The sequence below is a fragment of the Bombyx mori genome, chromosome 17 (assembly GCF_030269925.1).
Source record: "Bombyx mori chromosome 17, ASM3026992v2".
Taxonomy (NCBI): Eukaryota; Metazoa; Arthropoda; class Insecta; order Lepidoptera; family Bombycidae; genus Bombyx; species Bombyx mori.
Genome location: NC_085123.1, coordinates 1,686,676 through 1,713,413, shown reverse-complemented (window position 1 = coordinate 1,713,413; position 26,738 = coordinate 1,686,676). Strand labels below are relative to the sequence as shown.

At 36.9% G+C, this 26,738-nt stretch overlaps 1 protein-coding gene and 1 long non-coding RNA gene across 3 annotated transcripts in view; one reads left to right on the top strand and one right to left on the bottom strand.

Annotated features, from left to right (window-relative positions):
- LOC101736080 (probable chitinase 10) overlaps positions 1-26,738 on the bottom strand; it is a 109,803-nt gene that overhangs the window by 35,029 nt on the left and 48,036 nt on the right. For both annotated transcript variants that reach the window (XM_004921948.5, XM_038016723.2), the window contains 4 exons: positions 18,057-18,135; positions 14,819-15,021; positions 12,614-12,851; positions 6,690-6,869 (listed from right to left, as the gene is read on the bottom strand). In XM_004921948.5, the coding sequence (XP_004922005.1) occupies positions 6,690-6,869; positions 12,614-12,851; positions 14,819-15,021; positions 18,057-18,135 (700 nt within the window). The remainder of the gene's footprint in view (positions 1-6,689; positions 6,870-12,613; positions 12,852-14,818; positions 15,022-18,056; positions 18,136-26,738) is intronic.
- Positions 16,234-17,787, top strand: LOC134200410 (uncharacterized). The gene is made up of 2 exons (XR_009975314.1): positions 16,234-16,294; positions 17,436-17,787. It is a non-coding gene; the product is annotated as an uncharacterized LOC134200410 (long non-coding RNA).

Genomic DNA, 26,738 nt, shown 5'->3' with positions numbered 1-26,738 from the left:
CATACGGCCCACCTGGTGGTAAGTGGTTACCGTCGCTCATCATCATCATCATCATCATCAGCCTTTATCTGCCCACTGCTGGACATAGGTCTTCCCCAATGCCTTCCACATAATGCGGTCCTCCGCCTTTTGCATCCAAGGACTTCCCGCCGTGCGCACTAAGTCGTCAGTCCACCTGGTGGATGACGCCCCACGCTCCTTGTACCCATCCGTGGCCTCCATTCGAGGACTTTCCTCCCCCGTCGCTCATGAACGTCAGCAATGCCAGGGGCAGAGCTAAGCCGCTGCTTACCGCTTAAGGCTTATATCTCAAGGTGGGTGGCATATTTACGTTGTAGATGTCTATGGGCTCCAGTAACCACTTAACACCAGGTGGGCTGTGAGCTCGTCCACCCATCTAAGCAATAAAAAAGGTTCTGTTTGAAAGGAAGAGACACTACTATACATGTGAGAGTTAGATCCATGAAGTCCCATGATGTATATTGGCTTTAGTAACCTTCAAGTGAGCATGGAGCTCCTCAAGCATTTGGCCCTTCAAACAAATAAGAGCCTAATTTAAAATACGTACTTAACAATTAATGTTCACGATTGACTTCCATGGTAAAGGACGTTATTTCTTTACTGTACATTATTTACTTTACATATATAACTTTATTTTAATAATCTCACTTGATATCCTTCTATAAAGCCTCTAGATTAAGCCTTCAAGACATTTAATGTTCACGCCTGTGAAGATTATCCTTTCGCGAAAATCACCAGATCTTAATTGCCAATTTCATGCAAACAAAATGACATGACATAAAGGTCCAAATTGGGTATTAATATTCAATGTATCCATCAATAGATGCGTTTTCTTTTTTTAATTAGATTAACCTCTTCTATTAAAATAAAGGTTCTTGCATTTATTAATATTTCACTCTCATAAAGACTTTCTATTTATTCACACGCGGTAAAAGCGAAACTATCCAAAATATTCTATCTCATTCTCTTATAGACTAAGCTCTATAGATATCCACCTCTGTTTAGTGTCGTTTTATTTGTTACAAAATTAATATTCTATCTCATTCTCCTATACACTAAACTCCATAGATGTCCATCTCTACTTAGTGTTGATTTTTTTTTTGTTACATCGAATTTCAAATCACAATGGAGCTAAAGTAATTTTAACTTCAAAAAACGATAAGATGAGACTTCAAGCTTAAAGTGGAACGCTGAATTCCTGTTACAGTATCTATGAGCTTTATTATAATCTACGAGCTTAGAAGCTTTACAGTCTCCTGGAGTGTCGTCACGGTAAAACAATAATACTGACAAGAAAAACAAAACTACTATTGATGAGTACCTAAGCTAAGCATTCAGATCAACTTAGATTTAGAGTCATAGAATGTTGAAGTCGAGGCGGGATCACGGTACACTGCGCAAAACAATTTTAAAACACTCTGTGAGAAAAACCACAAATTTTATCATTTAGACAGGGAATTGGCGTTGTCGCTGGAGCAGCGCCGAAACGTGACCGGCCTACTGATGTTAACTATACAAAGGGCCCTTCACGAAATTTAGTGACGTAACATATTTTTTTCCATCTATTGTCGATAGAAAAATATTTTGTAATACTTTTTTATTTTATTTTTAGTAAAACACTTCAATATTTGTAACTGTAAAAACAAGATATCGTAATCGAAAAGCAATAGAATAAGAAGTGGTTACTTATTTAGTTATTTGATTATGTTATTATGGCCAATCTCATTGGCCAAATTTTTTTTTTTGTCCTTGTATGTAGACAAGCATACGGTCCACCTGATGGTGAGTGGTTACCGTCGTCCATGGAATCAGCAATGCCAGGGGGAGAGCCAAGCCGCTGCCTGCCGCTTAATACTTTCTCCACAAGCCTTGTTTGAAGGAGGACCTGTCATGGCGCTCGGGAAATACTGTGGAGGGGAGCTCATTCCAAAGCCGGATGGTACGCGGATATTTTATACATACTCAGTGGCGTAGCGAACTCGCGCCCAAGTTACAATACCTTTTTAGCGTATATGATCATCTAGAATTAGTTCAAAATATACCTATTATTTATTTTAAATATTTCTATATTATAAAACAGCAAAAGTTTTCATTTAGACTGTTAGTGCTCCCTTTTTATTTACGAGTTAACATTTAATATATTAATTACACTACATAGTACTAAATTTAAAATCTATTTTCCTGAAATCAATTATAATAAAAATAAAAATTATCCAGCAATTGTTTGCTTCGCGGACCATTTGACGCCCCTTTGTGCGTAGGCCTGGGGCATGATGACTCCCTTGCCCCCCTTTCGTTACGCCACTGTACATAATACTTTTTCTTTTAATAAGAAGTAAGCAAATTATCACAAACCATATTACCAGTCCTACTGATGTATTCTTACAAATACTATAACATAAATATCTAATTGAACATCTTCTTATAAACTATCCGCATTTATAATACGCTAGATCATTTCAAGCCTTCATTAAAATCGAATCATCTTTTAAACCAATAAATCAACTGTAATAATCGAGAAACATATTCGTAAAAACGGAATTTAATATGCTTATTTACATATTTAACTGCGTACAGTCACGAAATCAAAGATGCTTTGATGGAAAACAATAATTATACGATTGCCTTGAACTACTAATGTGATTTGGTATCGCATTTTTCGATGATATTTACTCTTATCACGAAGGCATAAAGTGCAAATTCCAGTCTTGACATTTGACCTGAATTTATACATCCTCAAAGACAAATCTTTAAAAATAATCGATTACCTTAAAAATCGAAATAAAATTGCAAATGTTCGATTTATTCTAATACTAAATTAAAATTTGTGATTGTTTTAAATATAGATATACATATGTTCTAGAATGACGATTTTAAATTAGGTGGAAGTTTCTGGATTTTTTTACAATTTTTCGGTGTAAAATACCGATTTATTTTCTCATTACATCCCTAGCCTTTGGTGACAGATGCATCTGAGTACATTCCGAGACCGACCACCGGTAAGGTTTATCGATTTATCGATAAATTGTATTTTAATAACTTGTACAGCCTTAAGAATGGGATCAGAGCTGGCAAGAAGCAAAAGATTAATATTTTGCTTCGTTAATAATTGAACATAATTTGTTGTCAGTTATTAGCCGCTGTTAGCATAATGTTTTGGGCACATTCTTCCCTTGTATCAATCAGTCTAGCTCGTAACCTAAATTATAGCAATAAGCTGAATGCCTGACAAGTACATGTACTTGCTATTAAATTACAACTACATACATATATGAACTCGGTAAAACTAAGCCAACATTTCATTAAAAATGTCTTGTGTATTTCTGCCCAAAGTAATTCGCAGAACCTACGATAATTCAATTTTTTTGAGGTCAATATCTCACGTCTCAAGGTAGATCGTGAAAGTTTCCATATGGATCTCGGTTTCCATATGGATGGTTAGAGACATATTATCATGATATGCGACTTTAAAATCTCTTGTTTTGTTAACTTCGAAAGCAGATAAGCACGCGTGTTGCTTGCGAGTGATAATGGAAGACAGTAGCGTTTTTTTGCCCTTGCAGGCATACAAACGTACGGCCCACCTGATGGTGAGTGGTTACCGTCGTCCATGGGCTTCAACAATGCCAGGGGCAGAGCCAAGCCGCTGCCTACAAACTTATGAGTGTACTCCACTTCATTTCAGAGTGTACTATTCCAAATACTCGGCTAAAATTTACATTAATTCTGGTTTCAAGCAGACGGTGCTTAGAAACAGAACCTAGATCGTACTTCTACAAATTATCGACATGAAGAGCACGATATTTCTAGTAAAATTCCCAAGAAACGTAAATCAGTTTCTAGATTATATTATGATATTATGCTATTGTTCACGATTGACTTCCACGGTGAAGGAATAACATCGTATAATAAAAGTCAAACCCGCAAAATTGTAATTTGCGTAATTACTGGTGGTAGGACCTCTTGTGAGTCCGCACGGGTAGGTACCACCGTCCCGCCTATTTTCAGCCGTGAAGCAGTAATGCGTTTCGGTTTGAAGGGTGGGGCAGCCGTTGTAACTATACTGAGACCTTACAACTCATATCTCGAGGTGTGTGGCGCATTTACGTTGTAGATGTCTATGAGTTCCAGTAACCTCTTTACACCAGGTGAGCTGTGAGCTCGTCCACAGATCTAGGCAACAAAAAAAAAAAAAAGATTCGAAATAAAAACCCGAAAAGAAATGGTATTGCAATTTTACAAATTGTCAGAGTTATACATAATATTATGAATAGTAATATGAATAATTCAGTTCGTCTAGACGTTCTTCAGGAGTAAAACAAAACTGTGAAATGCTTGGTAATGTTTTAAGCTAATAAGATTCTAAGCTAGCAAGCTCAGTTTCAGTGGAGCTTTTAACTAAATTACTTTTCGAATGTTTTCATGAATTTTAAAATTAAAGTGATCGTTAAAATTGAGTGATTGTTGAAATTGTTTTAGTAATGGATGAATATATATATTGAAAATTCATTCAGAGTTTGACGACAATAAGTTTACTAATTATAAAAAAAAATTATCCCTTTCAATGCTGAGCTTATTTTCACATATATTTCAGAAATTGCTAAAAGAGTTTTGAAAAAAAAGTACCTTATAAAAAACATTAACATAATAAAAATCAGTAAATACTAAATCACAGCAAAATAATTTTACTTAATGTATATTTTATTAACTTATTACAGCGTTATACGTGCGGCCGTCAAGACACCTCTGTACAGATCGTTACCTAAGACCTATAATCAATATGCGCATTCGTCGGTATTCCGACGCACTTTATAGAGAGTCGATCTATCGACGCTTTGCTCTTAAAGGGTTAAAAACACCAAATCGGTTTATATTTACATGATTCTACTATCTATAAGATAAATAGTAACCGCACCTGATTTTCTAACTTTTTTTTTATTGCCCTTGTAGACAGACGAGCATACCACCTGATGGTGAGTGGTTACCGTCGCCCATGGACTTCAGCAATGCCAGGGGCAGAGCCATGCCGCTGCCTACCGCTAAAGCCGCTGCCTACCGCTCCAAGCCGCTGCCTACCGCTAAATCTAAAATAACTAACCAATCTAAATAACTAATCTAAAGACATTTTAGGGTGCATGAGTGAAAGACGCAAACGGACTCCTCGATGCTCAAAAAAACAAATAATAAAAAAGGAGTTAGATGCCGGGGCAGGTAAATACTATCCATTGTTTCATGAAAGACTTCAGCCATGAATAAACTTTTTTTTTATTCGATATGTTTATTTGCAATAAAATATCGCACAAAAAAAAACTTCGTATCTATTTCCTCATAGCTCTGCGGCGAACGGTCACCTGCCGTGTCGGTCCGATGTTTGCCAATATTTCGGTACACGGCCACAGATTGCATTATTGGATATTTTAATCGAATACATTCCACGAATTCCCACTGGTGGTAGGACCTATTGTGAGTCCGCACGGGTAGGTACCACCGCCCTGCCTATTTCTGCCGTGAAGCAGTAATGCGTTTCGGTTTGAAGGGTGGGGTAGCCGTTGTAACTATACTGAGACCTTAGAACTTATATCTCAAGGTGGGTGGCGCATTTACGTTGTAGATGTCTATGGGCTCCAGTAACCACTTAACACCAGGTGGGCTGTGAGCTCGTCCACCCATCTAAGCAATAAAAAAAAAAAAAAAAAAATACATTTAATTTTAAATATTGATGCTGAATCGAACAGTAATACAATTATGGATCGTAATTTTTAACAGGCTTTTATTATCTTGGTTTGTTTGTATGTTTGTTAGTTCGTAGAGAACTTTGAACGTAATTTACAAAGACTTCACAAGACGTCCGATTAGCTTGAAAAATTGTCACACATTAAGCACCGATGACAGTAGATTAATTTTGTAACTTCGCCCTGACAAACCGACCAGAATCAACAGGATAAAAAGATGAGACTAACTCTTAGTTTGGTTTGGTTTGGTATTTTAGTGTATTTTTTTCAATTGCTTAACTATATTATTTAGAAATATGTTTGTTGTTTGGTATTGATAAAATAAAACAATTGTTGTCATCACGTAGATAAGACTTCAGAATGAAAAAAAGTTCACATAATTCTGATGTTTCATTAATAAAGCAGAGTCATCGTCGCACTATCATACGATCTCAGACGATATCGAGAAAGCCTCAATCTTACTGTGGAGAATTATATTGGAGCTCATACCACTTGGACAACATCACCTATAATTGCGTGCATTTCCCGGTGAAAATATAATTTTACATACTTTTTTATTTTTATTTGTGCGTCGGGTGTATGATTTTTTAGTCTTCCTGGTGTTACATGATTTCCGAAGAATATTAACAATGTAAATGCCGTCACCCAACTCGAGATATCAGGTCTTAATGTCAGCTCTAACTACACTTGTAACTATACTTGAGACCTTAGAACTTATATCTTAAGGTGAGTGGCGCATTTACTTCGTAGATGTCTATGGGCTCCAGTAACCACTTAACACCAGGTGGGTTATAAGCTCGTCCACCCATCTAAGCAATAAATAAAAAAGCTCTGCAACAGCATTCTTCTAATCGGGAACTGCCCTGCGATAAAAGCGACAGAAATAGGGACAAGTCGTCCTAACACGAGTAGAACTGGTTATATCAAGAGCCTTACCTTTCAACAGGAGCACGTAGTTTTTCTTGTCGTCTCCACCCTTGGGGTATTCCCAGTCGATGTCGAGCCCGTCAAAGTTCCTGTCCCTCAAGTAAGGAATCGCGGAGTAGATGAACGTCTGCCGGGCGTATCTGGTAGCCACCATGTCCTTGAACTTCTGAGTCCCGAAAGACCAACCGCCTGTTGAAGAACAGAAGTTTACAGGAAAGAGAAACCTTTACTTAAAGTACAAAAATAAGGGTACCATAATAGTTAGGTATTAGCTGCGTAACGATTTTTTAAAAAATAATTTTCAGCCACCTCAATGCTTTTGAATGGCTTAAATGAATTTAGCCTCGTACTAAGGACCGAGTGATCGATCGTAATAAAGCATTTTCAGCTTTGTATTCGATCTGCTAAAGGAAAAGACATCCAGTACTGATACTGACATAAACTCATGTTTTGTATGTACTATTGAATGTTTCAATCTCGTGTTTGTGATTATCTTGAAAAATTACTTCCGCCATTTTCATTTTTCGTGGAAGGTTAATTTTTGTTTCAACACAATATGCTTGTAGAAACGGTAGGATGAAAATATATTTTTTTAAAGTTTAGATACAAGAAAATAATACATATTATTATCCTAACAAAAAATTCCAACCATAAAGTTTTTTTAATTTTCTCTTTTTCTTATTATTTTCTCTTTAATTTTCTAATTTAATTCTCTAATTTTCTCTTTCTTATTTATTACATTTCATGTACACATTTATCTACATTGGCGGACTTAATGTCTAAGGCATTCTCTACCAGTCCACCAAACGTAGTGAGTGCACTTTGGAATGAACATGTTAGAAGAGAAATTTAATAATTTGGGTGATTATCAGCTGCGGTATGTACTATAAGCCCTCATGAGTGGGTACCACCACCCTTCCTATTTCTGCCGCTCTAATAAACTTCAGTAAGCAGTCACGAACTATTGACCCATAGACACAGCCCAGTGAGTTTCTCACCGGATCTTCTCAGTAGATCACGTTTCCGATCCGGTGGTAGATTCTGCGAGGCACTGCTCTTGCTAGAGCCAATGTTAGCAACACTCCCGGTCTGAGCCCTGTGAGCTCACCTACACGTCAAGGCGAAGCTGAAGTAGCCTCTCAAGGCTATCAGCATAGTTAGTAAAAAAAAACCACGAACTTTGACTCAAAGGAACAACTTCGACTTCAAGTTAGATATTCACGTTGTGAAGTCTCTAAGTTTTGGTAACCAATGAACACTGGGCTGGTTTTGCGCCTGTTAATAAAACTAGTGCAATTAAAACACCAAATCCATAACCACACATAATTTCAACAGACATGAGAATAAAACGTTTAATATTGAGCTATAATAAAAATTACATAACAAAACACAGTAATAAAGTTACTATCGCTTCCTTATTAAAACAATGAGCTATGAATAAAATAGAATTTCCTTGTCGTAAATTGTTGATTGTTGTATAATTTAATTGTTTTTCGGTTCACAGGTCAACGGAAATATGAAGAAGAATGTCGTTAAATGAAAAAATAATTTATTTATTTAGGTTTATGAGTGCTATTAAAAATAGCGGTTATGCTATTTTTATTTTATATTAATATTTTAACGGTAAACAATTTTTTATTTTTTATTTTTTAGATGGGTATATGAGCTCATAGCTCACCTGGTGTTAAATGGTTATTAGAGCCCATAGACATCTACAGCGTAAATGCCGCCACCCACCTTGAGATATGAGTTCTAAGGTCTCAGTATAGTTACACATGAGTATATGAGTTCTAAGGTCTCAAGTATAGTTACAATAGCTGTCCCACCCTTCAAACCGAAATGCATTACTGCTTCACGGCAGAAACAGGCGGGATGGTGGTACTTACCCGTGTGTACTCACAAGAGGTCCTACCACCAGTAATTACGTAAATTATAGTTTTGCGGGTTCGATTTTTATTACATTATGTTATTATTTCTTTCACCGTGGAAGTAAATCCTGAAGATTTCTTAAGTACGTATTTAAATTTAAATTATATAAAGAACGTTTTCGCAAAGTTATAGCTTTTTAATCTACCCTAGTGCTGGTCGCGAAAGAGCTGCCATGCGCTGGTGGAAATATAGTTAGGGGTAAATTTTGACCCGCCCCGCACACCAAATGAAGGCTTATGAGTTTACTTGTCGTAACCAAAGTGAGTGTTTTCTTGAATTTTCTCAAGTCGAAGAAACACAATTAAAACCACTTTTTTTCCGTCATTAAAACGTTTAGAATACTTTCTTGGTTTTATTTTGTAAAGTATTTCGTTTTCAAAATGAAAAATTATGAACTAAACGATATTTCTAGTAACATTGCCGTTTACCAGGAGGCGGAGCTCAATGCTGACGCTGTTCAGTTCTAAAGAATGTCGGCAAATTTGAAGGGTAAACGAATTGTATGAAATCACACCCAGAAGCCGCATAACCTTCCGTATTTCAAAGGAAAAAAATAAATAATAGTTTAAAATAACTAACAAAAAACGCTTTTATAGAAAATCCACGCTTTTTTACAATAAAATAATTTTTTCTTACACTATTTTTAATTCAAATTTATTAAAATTTATTTTCATTTTTTTTTTATATTGAGTTTTCATCGGTCCTTAATAATTATACGAAATTTCAAGTTAATCCGAAGTTCTGAAGGGGGTCAAAATCATGTTCAAAAATTCCGTTACATACTAACATACATACGTCTGAAGCTAATAAAAGCGTATTAAAAACGTCATGTTTAACTAACAATATACATACAACAACAAAATACAATTCAGTTTTACACGTCCAGGTCCGAAAAATCCACAACACATGCGACTAGTGCTGGGCTAGCACGTAATAAATGTCGATACATTACATTATCGATACGCGGTAAGGCCGCTCCACGTTTTTCTGCTCTTATGAAAACTGTGCTCTGTGTTTTTATTTTTTCCTTCTTTTTGCCGTCGATAGTTCCCGTGAAAATAGGTGAAAACGACACCAGCCGCGCTTTGTGTCGTGGGAAAGCCGTCGCTGTATGTTCGCACGGGGCGCTAGTGCTGTGACATCGTTTATCGACATCGATGTTTTTATTTCACGTGCAAAATAATTTTATCGCAATTCTAGCGTGGTATGGACATGTGATGCGTAGAGAAAAGATGCATGTGACTAGGAGACGTATGGAAATGGTAGTGCAAGGTAGAGGGGGAAGAGGTCGACCGAAGAAGACATGGATGGAGTGTGTGAATGACGATATGAGAGAGAGAGGAGTGAGTGTTGAGATGACGGCTGATAGAAGAGAATGGAAGAGAAAAATTAGCTGTGCCGACCCCATATAGTGGGATAAGGTGGAGAAAAAGAAGAATTCTACGGTTGCATTTGTTTTGTTTGAAAGTACCCGCTCCATTAACGAGCCAGTGCTAATCACATATGGTTGAAGCTTTTACTTTTGTCGCCAACCGATAATTATCGTTGCGAAACCTTCAATATAGTTATGTCACGTTCTTAACGGCTTATCCATAACTAGAAAGTCGTTCGCATATCGTGGACATGGCTTGCACGTGTTTTGTTTGTATTTGCGTATTCCAGGGTTGTCAAGTGACGGCAATCGACTTGGGATCAGATCCTGAGTTGTTCTAGAAATTGATATCAAAGTTTTGTTTGTCACCCGAGTTTTGTATAGAGCGTTTTTAGGGGCCTACGTTTAAAGTTTTAAGTATTACGTTTAAATAGAAATGATGTCCGGTTTATGTTTATGAGCTCTAAGAGGTAAAGCATTGTGTGTTTTGAGATGGCTGTGTAACAAGTAAATTTCATAAGTTTTATATAAGGTTCAAAAATTTCTAAAAAAGAAGTCTATTATGACTGATTGGTAGAAAATTTCGTATTTTGACTGTTAAATTATGTAATTTAGATATTACCTATAAAGATAAAGATAACTTATTGATTTCTTCCGTTATAAATTATTAAACTGAGTTAATAGTTCCACAAAACATACTCGGGTTAATAAAACCTTTTTTTTTATATCCACAATTTTTTATTTTTTTTTATTGCTTAGATGGGTGGACGAGCTCACAGCCCACCTGGTGTTAAGTGGTTACTCGAGCCCATAGATATCTACGACGTAAATGCGCCACACACCTTGAGATATAAGTTCTAAGGTCTCAGTATAGTTATGTTGCTAATGTTAATTTTAAATGCCCAGCGAAGCGGGCGAGTACGGCTAGTCTATTATACGTAGGTACATTGTGAATAGTTCCTACAGAAACAGCATTAAGTAATTACGCATGTACAATATTAAAAGGAGTTTAACGTCCACCCATCTAAGCAATAAAAAAAAATAGTATTAGGGAGGCCAACACTCATATAACTATTAGCCTATCCATTAAGTACATGTATTTTCTACATGGATACCAAGTTTCAAGTCAAACGGATGCATGATTCAGTAGTTATAACGGAACATCCGTAAAAACCACTGTAACAGTAGACATATTATATTAGTATAGATTATGAACCATTAAATATGTAATTTTAATGTCACAATACAAATTACGTCATCTACGACCCATTGACATTTTTGAACGTAATTTTTTACAACATATTTTAATGTTCTTCGTCGGTTTTTTGCTAAACATGCATGTAATTCTTAGAAAGTAAACAAAGACATTATTTTATGCGACAATTAAATTTCACGACAATTCTGAAGTAATTGAACATTATTGTTGTGACGATATTAAAATTTAACTACGCGCGTTGTAAAAATGGCAATTCGCGTTTTGTAAATTGGCTATTAATTCAACCTATAAAGGTTATGTTATCTAATTGAGAAAGGCGAAGCCAAGGTGTTTCCAGAATGTCCTAACACCAGTGCTTTAGATAAGAACACTGAAGAGTTGCATCACAAGGAGACAAGAGTCATGTACCTCATCAATAAAGAAGCAGATTACTACGGTGGAAGTTTCTCTGATGCGTTTTACTTATGGTCTGGAGGTAAAAACCACCAAATGGAGTATAAAATAGTTCAACTCTAAACAAATCTAGGTCGAAGAAAGTATCAAAATTTTCTAGATACCGTGTTAGTTTAAAATGAGAACTAAAATATATATCTTTATCGATATAATTAAGAATTATCGATAATTGCTACATCCTTAGTCCATTGAGTTTAACTTTGCGGTACGTTACGCCTACCGCTGCCGCCTTGTAGGCTAAATAGACCATACATTCCACACAAAGGAGAAAGGGTTTTTGCTAGCGAAACTTCTATATTCAGTTACATTGAATTGTTCGAGTGAATTCAGGTTATTGTGTACTTCGTAATATGGTAGAAGCAAATAGGCGCTTTAACTCGTGTGAGCTAGTGCCAGGTGAGAAATGAGCATGCGAAACTGGTGGAAAGTGATTACTATTGTTCAGGGGAATGGGCAATGCCAGAAGCATAAATTTCTGTAAGATTTATTCGAGCAGGTAGTAGAAAAACGATAAAACAAAGGAAAATTTGAATAGTTTCGCAGATTTTTAGCCAGCATTAGTTTTATTTAACTCCCATTATCGTGGTATGACGTGTTTATTCCTAATGGCTTCCTGGCGTTAAGATAAACTAATATTGATGCTTACGCAGTCTTTGAGTGAATTGCGTGTACTTAGGTCATTTAAAATATTTACAAAGCTGGTTGTTTTGTGATACTTTGAGGTATAATCGTATACAAGGTATAGGGGAGGACTCCATAGCCCTGGTAAGATATTTCTATGAGACAGATTTTGAAAGTATATCCTTTGAAATAAAAAGAAATCGGTTTGAGAGATAAAAAAAAGACGGAATTATGAGAGACTAAGCAAATCTCCAACCGCATTGGGCGAATCCTCCTTTTATGAAGTCTACGCCAGTACTTTCTAATCTTTTTCTGAGTACCCAAAACAAAACAAAAACGTACCAATGGCCAATAGAGTCTTTAGTTTAGGATTCCCTTTCTTCAGCCCATTAATCTTGTCGTACAGTCCTGTCTTCCCGTCTTTCGTCTCATCGTTCGATTCGAAGCTGCTCAGTTTTCCTTTCTTCAGCCAGCCGAAAGCGAAGATGATGTGGGTGCAGAGATCGGGCTGAATGTCCTCTGGAACGAACTTCCCGACCTTCGTCCGGTATTGGGACCAGTTGGTGTAATAGCAGACGATCTGGGAATCAAAATATCATGATAAAATTGTACATGTAACTATACCTGAGACCTTAGAACTTAGGCCTCAAGGTGGGTGGCGCATTTACGTTGTAGATGTCTATGGGCTCCAGTAACCAGTTAAAACCAGGTGGGCTGTGAGCTCGTCCACCCATCTATGCAATAAATAAATTAAAAAACATACTGAAAAGGTGGAAAGTCATCAGAATTTCAGGATCTTACATTTCACAATTCAGAGATAGCCTATGTGTGGAGGGTTAGGTGGAAATGTTAATGAGTTTGGAGTTAGTAAGACCATTTGTTTTAGAAGCGTTCATACCTTATTTATAATAATATATAAAAGTGATCTTGCCACTTCAAAGGTAATTTAACGACCGTCTGGTGTAGTGGTAACTGACATGATCACTACACAAGGGGGTTGCGGGTTCGATTCCCGCCAAGGGAGGATATTGGTATGATAAATATAAAATGTCTTTTCAAGGATGTATATTAAATATATGTATGTGTATAATAAACATCTTACATTTATTTCCGTTATCTGGTACCTGTAACACATGTTCTTTACGAACTTAGTATGGGACAAGTTAACGGGGCGTGATTGTTTTAAAAAAAAAAAAGTATATGTAGTAGTCATGATTAGTATCTACTAGATATACTAGATACACTAGATACACTAGATATACTAGATACACTAGATATACTAGATACACTAGATATACTAGATACACTAGATATACTAAATACACTAGATATACTAGATACTATCTAGTATCATTAGCATCGATATTATTCATCAGGTAGCCTGTTTGACGTTTTCGATCCCAAGGAAAGAGAAGGATTATGTCCTGCTACATTTAAATTTATGAGACCATTACTAGTGCTGCTAAATTTGGTTAAACCATCAACTCAAATGTTTCTAATGCATTGAATTTTGGCCTCTATACATCAATAGTTTCAAGGTACATTAATTCTTAAAAAGGGATTCCGCAAACACTCGCTTTGAAGGCCGTCAACTCGACATTCGAAAATCTCAATCACATCCGCATAGCGTTTTGCATCTACCAACTAAACCACATTTTTAATATCAACGCAAAAAACCTTATTGCCTCAATATAGAGTCCAATTTCTCGTGGAATATATATATTCATGCATTACATGTATTTTATTACAACAGTGCTAAGTACTTAGAAGGCTGTCTTTCCTAGTACCGACGGGAAGTTGCGGCCTTTCTAAAACCGGTGAAGGCAAAAATCTAGTTTCTTGTAATTAAATAATTAGATCGTGTGAAGAAAAACTTGATGCTTGTTGATACATAATAGAACTTTATAAGATCTAGTGCGTTCCTTATTACAACTACACATTAAGTATTTTATTGTTTATAACTATTACCTAGCTGTAAGTATGGCTAGGTGTTATGTAAGATTGCAGAAATGGTCTCGCAAAAATGTTCTTGCCTTTTTTATTTTTTCATGTTCGATAAAGTGATGTGACTATGCCAGAATTCAAAACTCCTAACTTTTTAAAATATATATCCAAACCGGGCGGCAGGTCCTTCTGAATATTAAGGTTGTCGCATAATAAAGATCCAAAGTGCAGAATTTATTACTTTGTGATAAGCCGTAACCGTTGCTAAGGTATATTGTAGAGGTAGGTAAATTCTGTATAATTCTGCTTTCATGCCTCATATATGTCAAGTATTCCGGATTGAAGATAAGGATATCCAGCATTGACCATGTCCAATGTAATTGAAACCGTGAGACATGCATTTCATTCAATAATATATGATGGCAGTGGCGAGTATATGGGCTCTTCAAAATATTGTCTACATTTATTTTACTTGTATCTAGCTCGACTTATATGTTGTTATTTGAACAATAATCAGATACACTACAAAAAGTTAGGACACTTGTGACACTAAAATCTTGGAGAGAGAAAAATAGTGTGAACATATCTTTTAAATCAACTAACCTTGTATCCATCCTTATCTTTGTGATGTTCGGTGGTGACGGAGTTGTCCAGAGCCGCGGATGATTTTCTACTGGCTATTGAAGGACGACCACGAATCTTTGGTCTGTTCACGCTAGCTGAGAGAACTTGATCTGTGGATCTAGAGACGCTGGACGAAACCGATGTGGACACCTTTGATGGCTTCCGGAGTCTTCTGCGGACAGCTGTAACAAATAGCGTTGTTAATTCAATTGATTAAGTACACGATTTTAAAGTCTAAGCAAATGGTTTGCGATAGAAATATACAGAATGGTGGTTCCTATCCGTGCGTCCCCACAATACATCCTACCAGTAGCAGCTAATAATGCCACTGCGTACCATACTAGCTTAATTTGAATTAATTACTTGTTGCTTACGTGTTTTGCTCTTTCTTAATCGTAAAAATCGAAAAAATGTTAGGATATCTGATCAAAGATTATAGTGTACCATATCTTAAGCACTTTATTGTATGTACATCAGGGTATGCACTAGGCCACAAATGGAACTCATGCGTGTGCATGCGCTCGAATTATCTACGGAAAATCTTGGGTTTTTATACTCCGTGAAATTTACAACACACCCAAAAAAGGACATGACACAGCGGAAGATTTGGTCCTAGCGACCCTTCGATATTTCCACTTAGGTTGCCATCAAAGAAAAAGGTGTATAGTTTTCACTTCAAGGAATATTCACAGTTCGCTTAATTTACGTGTTTACATTTAACACTATTTATTAAAATATTTTTTCCATAGGGTTGTAATCCTAGCAGAAAAAATCTCCCCAAAGAAACTGCGCAAAGGTCACTACTGTGTTCCCAGATTCTCTGACAAAGTCAAATGTTACATCTTGCGTGTTTTAGTGTTGACTGCGGGAACCCCCCTACTCTGTGTAGGGCCGAGATCGGAGGTTGGGAGAGAGAGTGCAAGGGGAGTTGTTTGGTAGGTAGCGCCCTAAAACATCCTTGGGCCCGCGGTCTGCTCTCAACATCTGCAGATTGTCAAGTCCCACATAGCCCACACGTCCCCTAGGCGCGGAAACCTGGTAGGTGGTACGGCCCCTGGACCGAAAAAAAAAACTACTAAAAAAACCTATAAACTTTTTATGTTAACAAAATTTGTTCTAAAATAAATCATTATTTGTGAAGGTGTTTTTATAAAAATGATATTAATTCCAATCAAAATAAATATGTTATTCGTTACAAGTATACTTTATATTTAATTTTAAATAAATTAGCCATTTATATCATTTGATTTTAATCTACACTAATATTATAAAGCTGAAGTTAAGTTCACTTGTAATAAATGCTGGATTTGCCGCATTTTTCACGACTTCACTTCGAAATCTTAACACGTATTTTATCTGCAAAGTAATGTGTTTAACTTTAAACGATAATTGTTTTAGATCTATCAAGGAGTTAGCGTGTCCGTTTTTTCATGATGCAAATAAATCTAAAAGCAAGTAAGTACATGGATATCCCATTAAATAATAAAATTATATAAAAAAAATTGCACAATTTCTTACACAAAGTAAAAAAATTGATCCGTTTGAAATGTACAGCCGTTGTATTAATGTAATTAAATGATCTTTGTGTCTTAGATCTTAAGGTGGATTGTGGCATTTCAGTTTTATTCTCTGTAGTGAACTGTAACTAGTTTGCTCGTTTTCATCTAGTATTATTATTATTAAGCTATTGCATAGCTTTTCTATGAGCGTGGCGACCGAATCAAAAAATTTCGTGACGAAAATAAAACCTAACACCCCTCACTCCACCTACCATACAGCTCGCGTTCAACACATTCACACATTGCGCTTGTGTAGTGCTTGTGAATAAGCGCGCGGCGTGACGTCGCACTGCATGCAGATCATGAAAAGTCTGCCCATCTCTCTCTCGCGCGGTCTAGCTTATGAGTGTGAGGTGGACAGTTAATGTTTTGCTTTTGTTAATGTTTATAAATATAGCATGGTCTTATTTTATTATGGTTTTAATATTAAATTATTATTGTCTAATTATAATGGCATAAGTTGATAAAAAATGCTATGCAATAGCTTTACCACGGCAGTTCCCGAGTGTCATTAGTTTTTTTTATTAAATAATACTAATAATATTAAATACTTCAAACAATCAAACTTTAAACTGCGTCCACAAAGCGCTATCTATGTTTGTGCGAACGTTGACATAAGCTCATTTTTTTTACTTAAACAAATTGCTGGATTATCTGGTATGTGAGATGTCCGCGCAGCACGTTCGCACACTTGACGGCACGATAATTTGACGGTACGAATTTCGTTTGTAAATTTTTGGTATGCACTGAATAATAAGTACCTACGCATCGTGACTCTTTTATTTTCGTCATTTTTTATTTATTCATTGAATAAATGGGTGAACGATTTCACGGCATATCTGGTGTTAAGTGGTAACTGAAGCCCATAAACATCTACAACGTAAATGCCACCACCTACCCAATGGCTTACTAACAACGGCTGCCCCACCCTTCTAACCGAAACGCATTACTGCTTCACGGCAAAATAGGTAGGGTCGTGGCACCAACCCGTGCGGACTCACAAGAGGTCCTACCATCAGTAAAAATATTTTTTTTAGTTTCGGAAACATCGTTTTCACCCCCCATGTGGTAATGGCGGTTGTGGAAGAGAATCACCTCACCCAGAAGGATACCGAAAACCGGGCAAAGAGGAGTTTATGTAGGAAAGCGGACCCTGACATTGGACCGGGAAAACGCTAAGAAGAAGAAGATCATTTTCAACCGTCTCTCTAAGAAAGAGACCACAAGGTATTTGACAGATGCCTGAATCTCGCTTACGACATTTTTGAGATAAACTCGCATATATGAGGCCGTCAGCGCAATAGTGGCCTAACCCACAATTTTTCATAATCATGTTTATAATTATGTATATTGCAATTTATTTAAAATATAATAAATTTTGATGCAAAACCGCCTTATCCATAGTTTCACTCATTGATAACAGATGGCTTTGTAAACATTAGTTTTGCGCGTATTGTTTTTTTGCCTACTCAAATTCTAAAACATCTTACCACCGTTAATTTTATTAGTTGTTACTAGTATATTTTGTAGTTATTTCTTCATTGCATATACCTTATCTGTTCACCCAGACAAACTACAGAGGAGACACACAAAAAGAAATACCGTCAAATTGAAAAACTCCTACTTTTTGAAATCTGTTAAAAATAAATGTTACTCACTTGTTGAGTCTGACGTGGGAGCGATGACAGCTATGACCAGAACCACGGTGAGCATCCATCGAAGCAATATCGGTGGCCGCTGTAACAAATAAACATTCTAATGAGTCATTGTAAACTTAAATATAATAAGACCTAAAAATGTAAAGTCATCTATTCCTTTTAGAAAATACCCATTTTAGTGGGTAGCTTTTTATCTGTGTTTTTTGGAGTGTTGACTTTGACTATTTTAGATCAATTAAATCTTACGTCAAATTTATCGACATCTTTATTATATTTTAAATCACGGAACTGCAACCATGAATGTTTTCTTGAGCTTGAAGTCACTCAGCAATTCATCCATGCTACTTAGAAAGAGTACTTCTTCACAGTAAGTTTCTTATTTTTTCACGTACATATGCTCCGGCCTTGACATGAACATCCCTCCACGAGTTCTTTGAGCGCAATGGCCTGTCATTCTTCAGAGATGGCCATAAAAAGTTCTAATCGGTAGGACTCGTCTGAAATATGGCATTGCATGGCATTGCTGACCTCCGCCAGCATTAGTAACATTCACCATCAGTTGAGCGTGTACTGACGGAAATGTTTCTACGTAGGAATACAATAATTACTGTAAATGCCGCGACAAGTGTATGACTGCGCGTAAAGCACTGTTACGCCGGTAAGCGCTACGCCATCTATGATCGAATAGCAGAAACGAATTTTAAGGGAACTAGTCATATCGAGAGCACTCGAGAAGTACAACGCCATCTCTTATCAAATAGAGCAAACACATATCGAAACTACTCGACCTGTCAGGAATGCTATCGATAATTCTAGGGATGTCGTATCGACTATAAAAGCGTTGCAGAGATGACACGAAAGCAATTAGTAATCGGTTCTAATCGAAGCGAAACAGCGAACGGATCACCTGAAGCAAAGAGGAAGAAGTGAATTACGAATTAAATAGAGTTTTAATTTGTACTTCGGTGGAAGTTGTATTTATCCTGAACCCCAGCGCGTAACAGTACTTTACTCTTTTTTATCCTGTCTTTTTCTTATTATAGATATATGGATATCTTATTGTGGACATACATATGAATACGCCATCCATTCGTACAAACAAACAAAGCTAATAAAAGCGTTATAATAATATAAATAAAGTTATACTATTACTTTTACGTTTATAAATATAGCCGTTAATGACTTGTGTATTACCATTTTGCGACAAGCTCATCTTGTTTATAAAGGCTTTATTTTAGAAGAATAAACGTCTGAGATTTTTGATCATCTTGCATAGTAACAGTCTATGGAAACGCGACCAGTGTGCTTGGTGCGAGTTTTTTAACGTTCTAAATAGCGTAAAAGTTAGTTCAGATTTGTATGGAGTTCGAGTGTTTGCCTACGTTTGCCGCTAGGGGCGCTGTTCCAACTGCATACAAATAACCGTACTCCCCGAACCCATTGCTTGCGACGAAGGGCTCGAAGAGTAAATTAGCCCACAGACACAGCCCACTGAGTTTCTCACCGGATCTTCTCAGTGGGTCGCGTTTTCGATCCAGTAGTAGATTCTGCGAAGCATTGCTCTTGCCAGGGCCAGTGTTAGCAACACTTCCAGTTTGAGCCCCGTGAGCTCACCTACACGTTAGGGTGAAGTTGAAATAGCCTCTTTAGGTTATTGATCTAAGCTATAAAAAAAATGGTCCAATTGTCTAAAGTTCAGTAGGTTTGTGGTATATTTACCCTGGCGGTGGGCTAAAATCCATCTAGACTTCTCTTTCGCTTAGGTCATGACAGCTCTGTCATTCTATTTAGAAAGCTCGCTGTTAACGTGTTTAAGACTTAAAACTCAAATAAAATTTTAAATGTATTAACCAACATTATATTCATAGACTGGCATCATCTCCAAAGACCTGGGTTTCAATTTCAATCTCTTTTCATTTGTTCAGTCACCAGGAAAAAAAAGAACCGAATTTTGAGATTCCCTTTTCCACTCCAATCCACATCCGTATATTGAAGGTGTTTATGTCTGTACCCTTATCTGTTCGATTACTGTGTCTGTAAACGACATGTGTATTTCATGAATAATGTAGGACGTCACGTGGCTAAGGAATTGAGAATTCGAGTGTGCAGATATTGGATTGGACTTTGTATTAAAGTTTCTGATTCTAGTCTATTCAGGGGAAGTTTTGTTCCGAATGAATTGACATTTCTGACCAACGCCTCGCCTATTTCTGCCGTGAAGCGGTAATGCGTTTCGATTTGAAGGGTGGGGCAGCCATAGTAACTATACTTGAGACCTTAGAACTAATATCTTAAGTTGGGTGGCATATTTACGTTGTAGATGTCTATGGGCTCCAGTAACCACTTAACACCAGGTGGGCTGTGAGCTCGTCCACCCATCTAAGCTACAAATAAAAAAAAATACTGACCTCCCCGAACCCATTGCTTGCGACGAAGGGCTCGACGAGTAAATTAACCCACAGACACAGCCCACTGAGTTTCTCACCGGATCTTCTCAGTGGGTCGCGTTTTCGATCCAGTAGTACATTCTGCAAAGCATTGCTCTTGCTAGGGCCAGTGTTAGCAACACTCCCGGTTTGAGCCCCGAGAGCCCACCTACACGTTAGGGTGAAGCTGAAATAGCCTCTTTAGGCTATCAGCATAGGTAAGATAGAAAAAAGTGTTTGCAAAGGAAATAATTAGAGCTTTTCACATGTCTAGATAACAATTGCAACAACGTGGTCTGAATTCGTTAGTTACTTTTATTGTATACACATTTTCAATCGAGATATATTTTTTAATTATTCCAGGTTCTTTTTTCCAGAATCCGCCCAGCATCAGTTCGGGCGAGGATAATCATGATCCGAAAATTAAAACCGCCCCAGGCCCGTCCCTTGTTCTCGTTGAACAATATAAAAGTTCAACGACCTCTTTTTGTTGTTTCATTCAGTAAAGAAGTCCTGTGGCTTCGCTCGTGTCTATTTTGAAATCTAAGATTATTCGGTTTGGTATTCTAACTATACTTGAGACCTTAGAACTTATATCTCAAGGTGGGTGGCGCATTTACGTGTTGCTATTTTTGTATATCGTATGTTTTTAAAGGAATATCTCAAAAATTCAAATTTCTATGTCCTGCTGTTTCGGTATCTGTCGGTGAGATTAGGAGTATACTCACCGCTCTCTTGATATTAAGTACTCACTGGAGCCCATAGATAGCTCGTTACAATATAAACAGCACAGATGTCCCCAACCATCATACATATAAGTACTATTTATTCAATATATAAAATTTCGGTTTCAATTGTCCCGTTCGCACAAACTCGAATTATTAACTTCATTAGCGTACTGCAGAGACGTAATTGTTAAGTACGATAATTTTAATCACAATCGTACTGATTTCAATTGCAAATATTAGAAAGTTTTGCGTCATCCACCGTACTCACCAGACCTCACACCGACTGACTTCTACTTTTTCCAAAGTTTGAACAACTTTTTGACAAGAAAAAAACTCAATATTTGGGAGTGGTACAAAATGCCTTTGAAGTGTTTTTTAAGCTATTGCATAGCTTTTATCGCGGCGTTGAGCACGGCGACCGAATCATGAAATTCCGTAACGAAAAAAACCTAAAACTCCTCACTCCGCCTACCATGTAGCTCGCGTTCAACACATTCACACGTTGCGCTGGTGTAGTGTTTGTGAATAAGCGCGTGGCGTGACGTTACACTGCACACGCATCATGAAAAGTCTGCTCATCTCTCTCTCGCGCGGTCTAGCTTTTGATTGTGAAGGGGACAGTTAAGGTTTTGCTTTTATTAATGCTTAATATAGCGTGGTCTTGTTTTATTATTGTTTTAATATTAAATTATCATTGTCTAATTATAATTACATAAGTTGATAAAAAATGCTACGCAATAGCTTTACCGCGGCAGTTCCCGAGTGCCACACGTTTGTTTTATTGACTCCAGCACACCTCATTTCATTGAAAAATCACCACTGCCCTGGCAAGTGGTGCATCGGATTCATATTTGGATTGATATAAATAAAGAATAATTATAAAAAAAGGCTTTAACTATCTGTAAACCAAACGGGAATTTCTTAGTTAGCAACCTATATTATAGTGGAACAAATTCAGAACGAATTCACACAGTCTACGAACAATTAATATTGTGGTACGTTAATCTGTGGCACGCATGCTCAGAGCGTCATGCAAGGTCGAATGAAAGGAAAAGGAACGGCTAAGCTACCGTACACAGATTACTATTAAATACAGAGACTGTAGAAATATTTTGAGTGCATAATCTAATTTATTTCATCCGTTATTTCACAGTAAATAATATTATTGGGAATTTGATCTTATGTCTAAGTGTCTAAGTATGGAATGGGATTATCAGTGTGGCGTTTACGAGCTTTTTAAATGAATGAGGGATTACTGGTGGTCCAGAGGCCTTTTCAGATTCACCAGGACAGCTGGGCGAGCAAAGGCTCAACTAGGAGGGGTGGGATTGGCTAACAACGGCCCGAGCACCTCCAAAGGAGACCTGACAACTCAAGAGCAACCGTTTACGAGCTCTGGTAACCAAGTATTATAGGATGGTAGGCTTTACTGGTGGACTTGTGAGCTTGCTAAGGCAGGTACTCCCACCCTACCTATTTCCACCGTGAAGCAGTAATGCGTTTCGGTTGTTAGATCATAGTATTAAAGGGTGTGGCAGCTTTTGTACTGTAGCAATCAGACTCAGAATGAATGTCTCAAAATCGATGGCGGTATTTAGGTTATTGACGTCTATGAGGTCCGGAAATCATTTAGCAGTAGGTGGGCCGAGAACTCGTCTATTGATCTATGCAATAAATAAAAAGGTAGAAGGTTCTCTAGCCTCAAAAATTTAAGGCTAGGTTTTGTATCTGCAGGCAATTCAAGGAAAGTTCTTGGTACTGACATTTGTTGCTCGAATTTTACGATAGCGGCAATAAAACGCGCCTAATATAATAACGAGTGAGCTATTTATATCGAAATAATTATGATACTTGACAAGTTGTTAAGCGTCCGTTTCCGTGTCGTTTGGTGTGGGAATGATTTATTTTCTATTGTGTCGTCAGTACGAAGTGAAAGTGGGTTATTAATGATTCTTAATTCAACATATTACCTATTACGTGAACAACGGAATATTCATAATTATTAAATATAAATATTCAAATGCGAGGCGTTTTAATTGTAAAAACTTAGATGTATTTTTGGATGTTTATTATGCAATTTTAGAATTGGTTTAATTAATTGTTTTGTACTGGTGGTGGTTTTTTTACTGGTGGTAGGACCTCTTGTGAGTCCGCACGGGTAGGTACCACCACCCTGCCTATTTCTGCCGTGAAGCAGTAATGCGTTTCGGTTTGAAGGGTGGGGCAGCCGTTGTAACTATAATTGAGACCTTAGAACTTATATCTCAAGGTGGGTGGCGCATTTACGTTGTAGATGTCTATGGGCTCCAGTAACCACTTAACACCAGGTGGGCTGTGAGCTCGTCCACTCATCTAAGCAATAAAAAAAAAAAAAAAAAAAAAATTTATTTATTTATTCTAATAATTCTTGGATTTTAAATTATGTAATAAGTGAAGCGATGGAAGAGTTTGTATCAGAAATGCAGTTCAAAATGATCGCACGTAATAATATTCGATTTGGTTGGGAATCCGAAATCGTGAAAACAAAAATTTAAAACAGAAATTAATTAATTAACATAATTTCTCTAGATCCGATCTACTCTATGGTCGATCGGCCACTAAGGTCGTCATGGATCAGTACCGTACCAGTTAAACTCTATAATAATACACATGAAAAAAATACATATTAATATAATATTTCTAAACAAAAATTTTCGTCACGCAAAATCATTGTATCTCAGATCAGTTGGCCTCAACGTGAGGTTATTTGCAAGGCTTCACGACAATTTTGTAAACAAAAATACATGTTATAACATATATATAATATTTGGCTAAAAACCGTTTATTTTTATAACACCGTATATAATAGTGATAAATGAAAATAATCTATTAAATATATTTTTAGTGGTGGTAGGACCTCTTGTGAGTCCGCACGGGTAGGTACCACCGCCCCGCCTATTTCTGCCGTGAAACAGTAATGCGTTTCGTTTTGAAGGGTGGGGCAGCCGTTGTGACTATACTGAGACCTTAGAACTATATCTCATTTACGTTGTGGCTCCAGTAACCACTTAACACCAGGTGGGCTGTGAGCTCGTCCACAAATCTAAGCAATAAAAAAAATATATATATGTTGTTGGGTATCGGGGAGACGTGATCACGGCTCGCCGTGTATTAAGTGGTTACGAGAAGAATTTGACCTTGGAACACAAGGTCCAAGGTTTAATTACAAATAATTATATATGTTCTAAGTTTCAAATCGGAAGCTCCAAATCATTTGCTAGTGCACGAGATAGAACAGATGATTAGCAATTCCGTACACTTCAAATATAACAAGACATTAATAATAAATGCGACTGTTACAAAGAATTCATTGCGTATTTATGTAAAACCATTATACAGACTAATTAAACAATATCCAACGCGTTCTTACCACGAATTTCACATTTTATCCTAAGTAGCTTCTTAGGTTACCAGCAAATTTTATTTATTTATTTTTATTTATTTTATTAGGCTCACAATACACATCACAAGCTAAAGATACATAAAAACACACAAATAATAAGAAACTAAATCTGGCTTGCAACATAAGTTATGTGCGCACGACAAAACAAGACATATAGTGCTGAATTTGTATAACAATGTTCCTTACAATTATGACAAAACAACACAATAACAAAAACTAATCTAACGAATAATGTAAGGAAAAAAAATTATTCACAATATAATACATTAAACAATACAATTAAATATATTATAGAAAAAAAAATTTTTTTTATGAATTACTACATACTGCGGGTAGGATGCTGGGAGGAAATATATTTATTTGCCTCTTTCTAATGGATTTCTCGCTTCGACGATATACCCTTAATGTATCGACAGTTTTTTGTTGTTGATTGTTAACGCCAATATAACGGGAGCTCATGAAATGTGAAAGACGTTATATATTCTATAGATAGATATAGGATACAAACATTTAGAATGCTATCATATTAGATTTGATTAGTTAGAGCTGTCTCTCCTTTTTAACCGACTTCAAAAAAGGAGGAGGTTCTCAATTAATTATTCTCAAGATGACAAATGCAGTCTTAACTGTCGTAGACGAGTATTTTCAGGGGTAATACTTATTTTGAGCGTATTATTTTATCAATAGGTGGACAAGCTTACGGCCCGTCTAATCTTATATCATCATCGACCTTGAGACATGAGGTCGAATACTGTATTATGTTGTATAGCTCCGTCCCATGGTTAAGTGGTGGTAGCTAGGCGTGTGGGCTTACAACTCACTCTAGCACCGGTAATCACAAAAATGTTTAGTTTTTCCTTTTTTGATTACACAATATTATACCTTCATCGTGACCATGTTAAGTACGTATTCGCTTGTAAAAAATAGTACCGGTCTGTGGGATTCGAACGCGGACTTGATCGCTCGATACGCGCACACCGGCCGTCTTAACCTTTAGGCCACGACGACAACTCAGGAAGAATTCCCTTGTCAGTATACCTTCTATAATGTATCTATCTACCTAAGTAGTTATTACGCAACACGAAAAAATAATTTACTTCACACATTTTTTACAGAGAGAATTTTTCCAATCTTGACGTAAAATTTTGATGTCAAAATCAAATTAATCACGATCGACATCTCCGAGCTAAAGACGGGAAGCGAAAAAGCACCCTCCATTATAGAATGGCGCTCTTCAGAGAAAAAAATACTGTATTTCTTGGCACGACATATTTATTCCTTTTGCGAAATTTCAAACATAAAAAAAACACTTAATCTGCGCGCTCGTTCAAATTTCATTAGTGCACCGTCACAATCAATATTGTATACAGAAGGTTCAGAATGTAATTAAAACAAATTAAAAATTCTAAATCGAAAGCCGTGAGTTTAGGCTTGCGAATACAGCACACATTTAGGTAGGCAGCGGTTTGGCTCTGCCCCTGGCATTGCTGACGTCCATGAGCGACGGTGACCACTTACCATCAGGTGGGCCGTATGCTCGTCTGCCTACAAAGGCAATAAAAAAAAACATTTGCACTATAATTAAAGGCTGGATGCGAAACGTTGTTAACTATAGTTTCCAAAAGTTGTCTTCGTTTTAAACATGATTTTTTTTCACTATAAATAATTCAATTTAACAAATAAAGGAGGACCAAACTACCCAGTAGCAGGAAACAGAGTAGAAACGCAAGGAATGGCCTCTTTTGGTATCGGAAGCGGACGGCATTAGCGTGATTGATGTCTATGGGCTCTGGCAACCGCTTAACACTAGGTGAGCTCGTCCACCCATCTAAGCAATAAAAAAAATAAAGCTACACACAATCACCATTCAGTACTTCGATTCCAATTAATCAGTCCTCTTGTGTATAAATTATCTTGTGTCATATTTTACGAACGAAGCGACCTGAGTGCAGTCAAAGCGCAAAAACAACATTAGCTGCCGTGCCAGTTCAGATAAATTTCGAATGATGTCTCAAGCTTTTTGTACAACGATGCAACCGGTCCAAATTGGCGGAGGCGGTAGTGATGTGACGTTTGGAAGTATCGA